The 10,756-nt window shown below is 40.4% G+C and overlaps 2 gene segments (V, D, J or C); one reads left to right on the top strand and one right to left on the bottom strand.

Moving 5' to 3' along the window:
* On the bottom strand, positions 1 to 1,341 carry LOC124400986. The segment is given in 2 exon segments: positions 1 to 444; positions 1,067 to 1,341. Coding segments are annotated over 2 exon segments (321 nt in total).
* Positions 1,342 to 1,398: 57 nt separating this feature from the next.
* Positions 1,399 to 10,296, top strand: LOC124400988 (the record flags this gene model as incomplete). The annotated part of the segment is given in 3 exon segments: positions 1,399 to 1,503; positions 7,368 to 7,374; positions 9,796 to 10,296. Coding segments are annotated over 3 exon segments (384 nt in total), but the record flags the coding sequence as incomplete, so codon positions are not given.
* Positions 10,297 to 10,756: the final 460 nt, after the last annotated feature.

The following is a 10,756-nucleotide window of genomic DNA, read 5'->3' as shown; positions in this document are numbered from 1 at the left end:
TCCAGAACTCAGCTTTATTTCAGCAAAAACTACAGGAAGAGCAACAGGACAGTGAACAGAGAAGAAAGACATAAATGCAGCGTTGTGTAGAATTGAAACTCTATTGTAGATGGATCAGAAGCAACTCTCGGCTTCACTCGCCTTCACACTGACTCTTTCTGAACGTGACTGGATGATCCATGTTGTTATGGGAGACCTTACAGATAAACTCCTCCCCCTTTTCCCAGAGGTCTTTGCTGAGGGTCAGGGTGCTGCTGAGGCTGTAACCGTCGTTCTTCTCTTCTTCTGCGCTGTTCAGAACGCCGGTCTTCACCTCTGAGCCGTCCACTGTCCAGCTCACCAGCGCCCCCTGTGGAGAGTAGCCAGACAGCAGGCAGAGCAGCGAGGATGATCCCTCAGACAGCTGCAGAGGGGACGGAAGGAGCAGAGACACGGTGGGAAGAGCTGGAGAGGAGAAACACAAACACTCTCAGAAAGGTTTTATACATTTAGACAGTGAGAAAAGCTCTTAGAGGGGAATTGAGTTTTAACTGTACACCAGAATCCATTTTCTTTCTGATTTCATGTTTCATTCACTTCTATTTAGGAACTGCATCTAAAACTGGGTTTCAACACTGAAACTCTCACTGAGTGAATTCTGTAAACGCTCTGAACTCCAATAGAGACAAAACTGGAAACTCTGCAGCAGCACAAATGTGTTCCAGCAGTAGGAGAACATTTCCTAATTCCTCTTTACATCGTGGAGCCCCTAGAACTTTGTTCAGCTTCATTCTGGTGTCGAATCTCAATAATGTCTTTGTGTTCAAATAAAATAATAATGAAATTAATGATGTGCAAGAAATCGAACAAATCTCATTACTGCATAGTTCATATATAATGTATCATTTATAGACCTGACAGCAGCTGAATGTTCATACACATTTATTATGGATCCTTCATGATACTGTTATAAATTACTCATCAATCCTTCATGTGATGTCAATTTCAACTCTCATCATTTTAATCTACAGTTTATCTGAAGTTTATTCATTAAAGTAACTGATAAAGAGAATCAACTTTTACTTACTTTTCACCATGAGTTTGGAGCCTCCACCAAAAGTCCACCACAGTGATACATTCTAATGAAACCGTCGTTCAAAAACCTCATCACACTGCAGTACACACACACACACACACACACACACACACACACACACACACACACACACACACACACACTTTGCATTAGCAGTCCATGCTTCAGTGCTCTGTGAGTGTTTATAGTCCTGTGACTTGAACACTTCATGACTGAGAGCTGCTGATCAGCAACTTCACCCACAGCAACCATGACTTTGATCAGCATCTTCATCTGCACATTGGCCCTCTGGACTCAGGGTGAGAGTTTAACATCAACTTCATTTCATACTAATTCTACACCACTTTACAGCATACAAACACAATCTATGTTTCTCTACAGGATCCAGAGGTCAGGTGACTGTGACTCAGACTCCTTCAGTGCAAACTGTTGTTCCTGGAAAAACAGTCATTATCAACTGTAAAACCAGTAGCAGAGTACATGATGGTGATCGTATTGCCTGGTACCTGCAGAAACCTGGAGAAGCTCCTAAACTCCTGATATACTTGGTTACAAGATTACAGTCAGGAACTCCAGGTCGTTTCAGTGGCAGTGGATCGAATACTGACTTCACTCTGACCATCAGTGGAGTTCAGACTGAAGATACAAGAGATTACTACTGTCAGAGTTTACATCAGATTAACTGGGTGATCACACAGTGTTAGAGCATCGTAAAAAAACCTCGGTCAGTGAGAGTGTACAGAGAAGCACTGCTGCAGCTGGGAGAGACTGCAGGTGCTGAGGGGGAGGATGTGATACACACAATCACACACACTGTGGATGAGAGAAAACACACCACACTAACACAATAATACATAAATACACACACATACACAGATGCGGATACACAGCTCTCAAATCAGAATTTATAGAAATTAATTAAATGTTGAAAACTTTTTTCTCTATTCCACTGATCTTGATGTCCTTCTTTCCAGACCACCATCACACATCCTCTGAAGGTTCCTCCTCTTTGACTCTGGGCTCAAATGGAGACTGTAAGAACACAATCACATGACAAAAGAACCAGAAGGCAAACGCAAATCCACTCGTATCACATGTCGATCACGTTCATCTTAAACCTCTGTTAGTCTGTGCTACTTTAAAGAACATGTTGGTAAAACTCAACTGATCCTGAATCACTCGAGTGTAAAATGTACTTCATTATGAACGTTACAGAACATCCAGTGCAATGATGGAGATTTTGAATTCTCCTTTATCACTAGTGGGAGAGAAAAATACACTTGTGTGTGAACGTTATTTTTACTACTCATTTTTTCTCGCACTGGCCAGAACATTAAATCTGTCATTCTTATATACATTACATCCAAATGATCCCTGATGTTGTTGATGTTCTAACCATAAATCTGTCTGGAACCTCCTGAACTGGAGCCTTTAACCTTCAACTGCATTAGTAATCATGAGATTTTCAGTAAATCCAAAAGTTTCTTTAGTTTGTGATGTGATCATTGTGTCAAATTGTGGTGCCAAGACTTTGTTTAACATGTTTGTTTAATATTTTTCAGGATTATGGACAGAGACCACATTTCCCAGCAGCCACTGCACCTTGAGATTTCTTGGTCATGTGTTTTTGAAGTTCAAGTTTATTTCTGTAGTGAATTTCACAATGGACATTGTCTGAAAGCAGCTTTACAGAATTTACAGAACAACCGCATGACATCTTCCTCATCCTGCATAATAGAGTGCATAAAGTTCACCCATGTAATTTAGCTCAGGTCTTCAGCTATCAGTAGTAGAATCTATTAATATATAATATCATTTATCAATATGCTTTAGATAACATAACGTTGATTATATTAGTTTTAATCCAAGCTTAATACATGTAACCATTATTCAGCATTAATATAGTATAATACTCAGCTTTGCAGAGATCTCAGTATAAAGTGAGTTCATGTCATGTTTAGAGTAAAGTTTAGCATACATTATATTATCCCAATGCTTGTAAATGTCATAAATGTTATTAAGGCTGGTGAGCAGATAAGGCTGATCGATTCGGTTAATGGCAGTTGTAGAAAATAAGGGGAAAGTTCACGGTGAAAAAACGATAGTGTCAGGTTCTGAGGAATAGGATGGACCAGGATCGTCTCCAGTTGACATGGGAGAAGTTGGAAAATAGCCAGGAGAGACGGAGACCGGGAGGGAAAAAGGCTCGATCAGTAGCTCAAGATCAGTTTGAGTAGAGGAGTTGTGCGTATGAACCGGAGAAACCGGAGGAATTGTTGGAGGTGGAAAATAGGGAGGCATATAAGGACGACCAGTAAGTCGATCCAGGAAACGTATATGCACCGTAGTCATATAGGAGAGCTATTGGGAAACTCCACCCAGCAGCACAGAGATTGGCTTCCACCTTTGAGCCCCACTGGGTGGAGTAACCAGCTTCTGAGACCTGCTGGGGTGTCTCCCAGTCTCCGAGCCCAACTGAATGCATCATACAGTCTCTGAGCCCTGGAGCAGAAGCCGCCTGTTTTTCCTGACATTGTTGAGAGCCCCACTTACATTTCTTGGCCACTAGACGGTGCCATGCAGCCTCTATACCTGAATGTATGGATTGCAGAGGGCATTGCTCTGCCTTTGTGCCTCATGAGGATGTTGCTCCACCTCTTTACCTTGCAGGAGATTCTTACCAGTCACCAAAGTTGCTCACATGGACCAACAGGGAACTTGGGGGACTTCCATGGATTTCCCTGCCCACCTTAACTGGGGTGGAGTGTTTCGCATATAAGAAGCTGTGTGCTGGGGGGACTTTTAGGATCCGGAGAGTTTGTTGAGAAGTTCAATTCAATTCATTTTTATTTGTATAGCACTTTTAACAATGAACATTGTCTCAAAGCAGCTTTACACAGATAATGTGGTGATAAGTAAATATGTTATTTGTAAGTAAGTTTGTCCCTGATGAGCAAGCCGGTGGCGACTGTGGCAAGGAAAAAGAGTGGACCCATCCTCATCTGAGTGGAACCGAATGTCCATTTATAGCAGATATACGATGTTGCGGTGTACAGTGATGATGATCAGAAGCGAACTGTATTCCTGAGTCAGTGTAGGAGACTGTTGACATTAACTACGGCCCAATCCATCCTCAAAGCGCCCGTTCTTACTCCGGAATTTCATGGAACCACCCAAGGCATTAATGAGAAACCGTCCCAAGCTGCACAGAGTGGCCTCCAGTCGAAGAGAACACTATCCAGAGGCAGGCCTGGACGAAGTGGGAAGAATCACGGAGTGAAGAGGGGCAGGAACAGTGATCAGTGGAGCCTCAGGAGCAAGTTTAACTCAACCAAGAGAGAGAGAGAGAGATTATTAAGTGTCCTTATTGTTTTATTAAAGTTAATGTCAATGTGCAGTTTGGACTCCGGCAAGACTCGCTATGGCAGCATAACTAAAAGGGAGAACCAAAAGGTAATACAGACATGAGGGATCTCTGGGATAAGAGACGACCCACCACACCACCGTCAACAAACCTGGTGTGAATGTGAAAGGTGTGAATGTGAGGGGACGACAGCATACAAATATCCCAGTTCACCAAACACTCAATATCCATGTTCCCTCCAGATCTGAGCCTTTACCTAAGAAAAAATCTACTGATCAAAGGCTTGACTGAATAAATATGTTTTCAACCTCGACTTGAACACTGAGACTGTGTCTGAGTCCCAGACACTGATTGGAAGGCTGTTCCATAACTGTGGGGCTTTATAAGAGTAAGATCTGCCCCCTGCTGTAGTCTTCATTATTTGAGGAACCAACAGATAGCCAGCACCTTTTGATCTAAGTAGGCGTGGAGGATCATACTGGTACAGAAGTTCACTCAGATACTGCGGTGCGAGACCGTTAAGTGCTTTATACGTCCGTAGTAGTATTTTATAATCAATGCAAGATTTGATTGAAAGTCAGTGTAGACTGATTAAAATAGGGGTGATGTGGTCATATTTCCTAGATCTAGTGAGGACTCTTGCTGCTGCATTCTGAACTAACTGAATCTTATTTATGCACTTATTTGCACACTCAGACAGTAAAGCGTTACAGTAATCTAATCTAGAAGTAACAAAAGAATGAACTAGTTTTTCTGCTTCCTGTAACAACATCATATTTCTAATTTTAGCAATATTTCTAAGGTGAAAGAAGGCGATCATAGTGATATTATTCACGTGAGACTCAAAGGAAAGACTAGGGTCAATAATAACACCAAGGTCTTTGGACAGCCATACACACTGAGACAGAAACGCAATCCAGAGATGCTACGTAATCGGAAAGTTTGCTTCTAGCTGCATGTGGTCCTAGTAAAAGTACTTCCATCTTATCTGAGTTGAGCAGAAGAAAGTTATCAAGCATCCACTGTCCAATGTCCTTTACATACTTCTCAACATTGTTAAACTGATCTCTCTCATCTGGCTTTGCTGAAATATACAGCTGTGTATCATCAGCATAGCAATGGAAGCGATTACCATGTTTATGAATAATTTCACCAAGAGGCAGCATATATAAAGAGAAAAGCAGTGGGCCTAAGACAGATCCTTGAGGAACACCAAACTTTACCTCAAAGAGTGTGGAGAACTCACCATTTACATCAACAAACTAATAGCGATCAGTCAAATAAGACCTGAGCCAAGAGAGAGCTGTTCCCTTTATTACAACAACGTTCTCGTCTAACAAGTAGTATAGTGTGATCAATGGTGTCAAAAGCTGCACTAAGGTCTAGCAAAACAAGTAAGAAGACAAAACCCTGATCAGAGGCCAATAACAGGTCATTTACCACCTTAACTAGCACCGTCTCTGTGCTATGATGAGGCCGAAATCCTGACTGATACATTTTAAAAATGTTATTCATAAGTAGGTGTGAGCATAACTGCTGTGCTACAACCTTTTCTAAAATTTTGGATATAAAGGGGAGATTTGATATTGGTCTGTAGTTGGACAGCTGACATGGGTCAAGGTCAGGTTTCTTAATAAGGGGGTGGATAACTGCCAGTTTGAAGGATTTCGGTACAAAACCAGTGCTAATGGAAGAGTTAATTATTTTTAAAACAGGTTCAATTACCTCTGGAGATATCTGTTTAAAGAAACTTGTAGGCAAGGGATCGACATTGCAGGTTGATGATTTTGATGAGGAAATTAATGAAATTAAGTCATTCTCATGAATAGGAGTGAAGCTTTGTAGTTGATAGTCTGCTATAATTACGCTGCTGTCTACAGGGTTACTTGTAAAATAATTTGGATTTATATTAACCGTCTGGATTTCTTGCCTAATGTTCTCAATTTTATTATTAAAAAAGTTAATGAAATCATTACTACCTAATGATGGTGTGTATGTTAGTGCAGTGCTTTTATTCCCTGTTAATTTTGCTTTCTGGAAGATTATTGATAAAACGCGCTGCTGTATCTGACGTGAAAGTACGCTTAACACGATAACTTGGTGAGGTAGTAATGCAATGACTGAGGCAGATTTTAAAAGAGATGAGATAATGGTCTGAAATAGCTTTAGACTGTGGAATTATGACTAAGTTTTTTATTTCTAATCCAAATGTTAACAACAAATCGAGAGTGTGTCCACCACTATGAGTGGGTCCTATAACATTCTGATTAATTTCAACTGAATCTAGAATGGACACAACTGCTGCTCTTAAGGAGTCTTCCTGATTATCAAAATGAATATTAAAGTCACCAATAATTAATGCTTTGTCTAAAGATTTAGCTAAATTTGTGATGAAATCTGCAAATTATATGAAAAAATCAGAGTAGGGCCCTGGGGGCCTATAAATAATAATTAATGGAATTGACTGACTGGACCTGCTTTCGGACACTGAATATTTTATGCTGGTGTAAAGAACTTCAAATGTTATACACTTGTGTTTAGTCTTTGGTGTGACGCTTAGATTATTATAATAAATAGCTGCGACTCCTCCTCCTCTGCCATTTAGACGGGGTTGGTGTATGTAACTATACCCAGGAGGACTCGCTTCATTTAATGTTACATATTCATTCGGTTTAATCCACGTTTGTGTCAAACACATTATTTTAAACTCCTGGTCGGTAATAATTTCGTTTGAAGTGAGAGATCTAATATTCAACAATCCTATCTTTAGATCAGAGGTGCTGGCTGTGCGTTCAGTCCTATTTAATTTAATGTTAATCAGGTTACTAAAACAGACTTTCTGAGAATTCCTATATTTTGGTTTTGCTCGGGGGACAGACACAGTCACAATATTGTGGATCCTGAGTGACGACTCTGTGCAGCTAGCAGACGGTCGGTTTAGCCTGTCTGTCTGCTCCCTGGCCTTGGCTCTAGACAGTCACTTGTTAACTAGTGCTGTTCTTAGACTATGACCTATACTACAAGAAATGAGAGCAGTACCTTCACGAGTGGGATGGATACCGTCCCGCCCTAGCAGGCCAGCCTTGCCTTCAAAAATGCTCCAATTATTAATGAAGCCCACATTGTTTTTGGAGCACCACTCGGACATCCAGCAGTTCAGCGACCATAACCTTCTGTAGGCTACATCGCCACGTCGCATTGGGATGGGGCCAGGGCATGTTACTGCATCGGACATTGCCTTCGCTAATTTACACACCTCTATAATATTACTCTTAGTAACCTCTGACTGTCAAAGGCGTATATCATTAGCTCCTGTGTGAAAAACTATCTTAGAGAACCTGTGCTTTCATAAGAATCTAAGCTGACCTGCTATGTCTGGCGCCCTGGCTCCCAGTATACACATAACCTGTGCTGCTGGTGCCCCTAAAGGTCTAGCTAATTTCACGTGCCTCAGAATGGAGTCTCTTTAATTCAATTCAATTCAATTCATTTTTATTTGTATAGCGCTTTTAACAATGAACATTGTCTCAAAGCAGCTTTACACAGATAATGTGGTGATTAAATGTAAATATGTTCTTTGTAAGTATGTTTGTCCCTGATGAGCAACTGTGGCAAGGAAAAACTCACCGAGATGGCATGAGGAAGAAACCTTGAGAGGAACCAGACTCAAGAGGGAACCCATCCTCATCTGGGTTGCACCAAATGTCCATTTGAAGCATATATACAAAGTTGCGGGGTACAGTGATGATGATCAGAAGCAAACTGCACTCCCGAGTCAGTGCAGTTAAAACCAGTCTTTAAACCAGAGCTCTTTCAGGTTTCTCAGCGGGTGCTTCACTGAGGAGAGCAAACCTGTTGGACACGTGAAGCGCAGAGGAATGGTGCTCCTGTGGGCGAGCATTAGCGTTAGCTTTGTCTTTGTGAGTATGCCGCCGAGCCGTCACCCATTCGCCCCGCTGCGAGGGCGCTAATGCAGGAGTCAGGGGAATGCTAACTCCACCTAGGGCATCCAGACATTCCCCTGCAGAACCTGGACTGCTCTCGCACTCACTACTTCTCTCTAGACTCTGGATGCGCTCCTCTAATGCTAAGATCTTCTCCGTCAAAGAGCAAACTAGCTTATACTTCTCACAGATAAAATTATCGCTAACAACGGAGAAAGACTGACTAAACATGTCACACTTCACACACTGAATGAACTGGATGTTCGCCACCAGAGGATTTACGTACCTAAATGTGATTACTGTAGTGTGTGTTTGTAGTTCTGGTGGAATGTCCACTGCTCACTGCTTTCGAACCCTCAAACAGGGAAAAAAATCGCCTTTCCGAAAGCAAAAATATACAAGACGGAGGCAACGGAAAGTAAAGGCTGCAGGAAATCAAAATTATATTTTGATATTTTAAAGCGATTTCATAATCATGGTTTCGTAATTTGATGTGATTTCACCCAGGTGGACCATGTCAGTCTTTTCTTTAAGTCTTTAATTTATTTGTCTAATGTCTTTCTATTTTTATTTTGAGTCTGTCACTACCAGTTTCACACATTCTGTGACAGACCACCAGCACACCTCACATGGCCAATTCGGGTTTGAGTCGCACACTCACTGTTATTACATGCAATTATAAAATCATAACCAACAATCAAATTTCACCTGCTAAAAGACTTCAGATATTTAAGAGAAAAATGACCCGACGTCAGCAATCACTCTGAATATCTGTAAATATTATTTATAGTAGCATAGATACAAGAAAAAGAGTAACTTTCAGTTACTTCAGTGTCTACAGTTACAGGAGTCACCACCAGGGTGCAGTGTGGCATCATAAAAACATCCAATGTTGTGATTATTTCAATAAAAATATGTTTTAAGGATCAGTTTTCACTTTCTTACATATGACTAATAAAATAAATTATTAAAAAGCTTTAGAGGTTTCCACTCTTCTACATCTCCTGCATTGATGCAAATTCATACCTTCTAAAAATAAACTGAGAGAAAAAGAAAATGTGTTTTTACACACACACACACACACACACACACACACACACTTTGCATTAGCAGTCCATGCTTCAGTGCTCTGTGAGTGTTTATAGTCCTGTGACTTGAACACTTCATGACTGAGAGCTGCTGCTCAGCAACTTTACCCACAGCAACCATGACTTTGATCAGCATCTTCATCTGCATACTGGCCCTCTGGACTCAAGGTGAGAGTTTAACATCAACTCACAGCCTCACACACTTCATTTCATACTAATTCTACACCACTTTACAGCATACAAACACAATCTATGTTTCTCTACAGGATCCAGAGGTCAGGTGACTGTGACTCAGACTCCTTTTAGTGCAAACTGTTGTTCCAGGAAACACAGTCACCATCAACTGTAAAACCAGTAGCAGTGTGTATAATGGTAACTGTCTCGCCTGGTACCTGCAGAAACCTGGAGAAGCTCCTAAACTCCTGATCTATTACGCTACAAGCTTACAGTCAGGAATTCCAGCTCGTTTCAGAGGCAGTGGATCGAATACTGACTTCACTCTGACCATCAGTGGAGTCCAGACTGAAGATGCAGGAGATTACTACTGTCAGAGTGTTCATGTGATCAGTAGTAGCTATGTGTTCACACAGTGTTAGAGCATCGTACAAAAACCTCGGTCAGTGAGAGTGTACAGAGAAGCACTGCTGCAGCTGGGAGAGACTGCAGGTGCTGAGGGGGAGGATGTGATACACACAATCACACACACTGTGGATGAGAGAAAACACACCACACTAACACACTAATACACACATCTGTAACACATCTGTAACAGGAGTCCATCTTTCACATCTGTAGATTTTCAAACATTTCCTGATCTTTCTGATTTACTTCACAATAATTATCTTCATCCCATTTTACAGACTTATGGAAATATTTATTATATTTATATTTTGTTGTAAATATAATTTACTCAACATTTCTTTATGATTATTAAACATTATTATAAAGTTAATATTTTATTATTAAAACAATATTTATTAAATAGACACATTATAGAGCTGAGACTGATATTTAACTGAACATGTCTTTATTTATTAACAAACCATTAGATCATCATTCATTCAGTTTAATTCTCACATCAGTATAAAACACAGAATTAATAAAAGTGTGAAAATACATTTCTAAATTACTTTTTAAAAAATAAACTTAGAGTTTACAGTTATTATTTTATAAAGATTAAGCTGAATTAAAGTGCAGATTTGGTAAAAGTAATAAAAATGAATAAAATATGACATACTGTATGTCACTCCTATGAAAGGGACGTCACAGACAGGAAACATTTCAG

The sequence above is a fragment of the Silurus meridionalis genome, chromosome 18 (assembly GCF_014805685.1).
Source record: "Silurus meridionalis isolate SWU-2019-XX chromosome 18, ASM1480568v1, whole genome shotgun sequence".
Classification (NCBI taxonomy): Eukaryota; Metazoa; Chordata; class Actinopteri; order Siluriformes; family Siluridae; genus Silurus; species Silurus meridionalis.
Note: the sequence above shows the minus strand (reverse complement) of the source record. Positions and strands in the feature narration are given on the sequence as shown.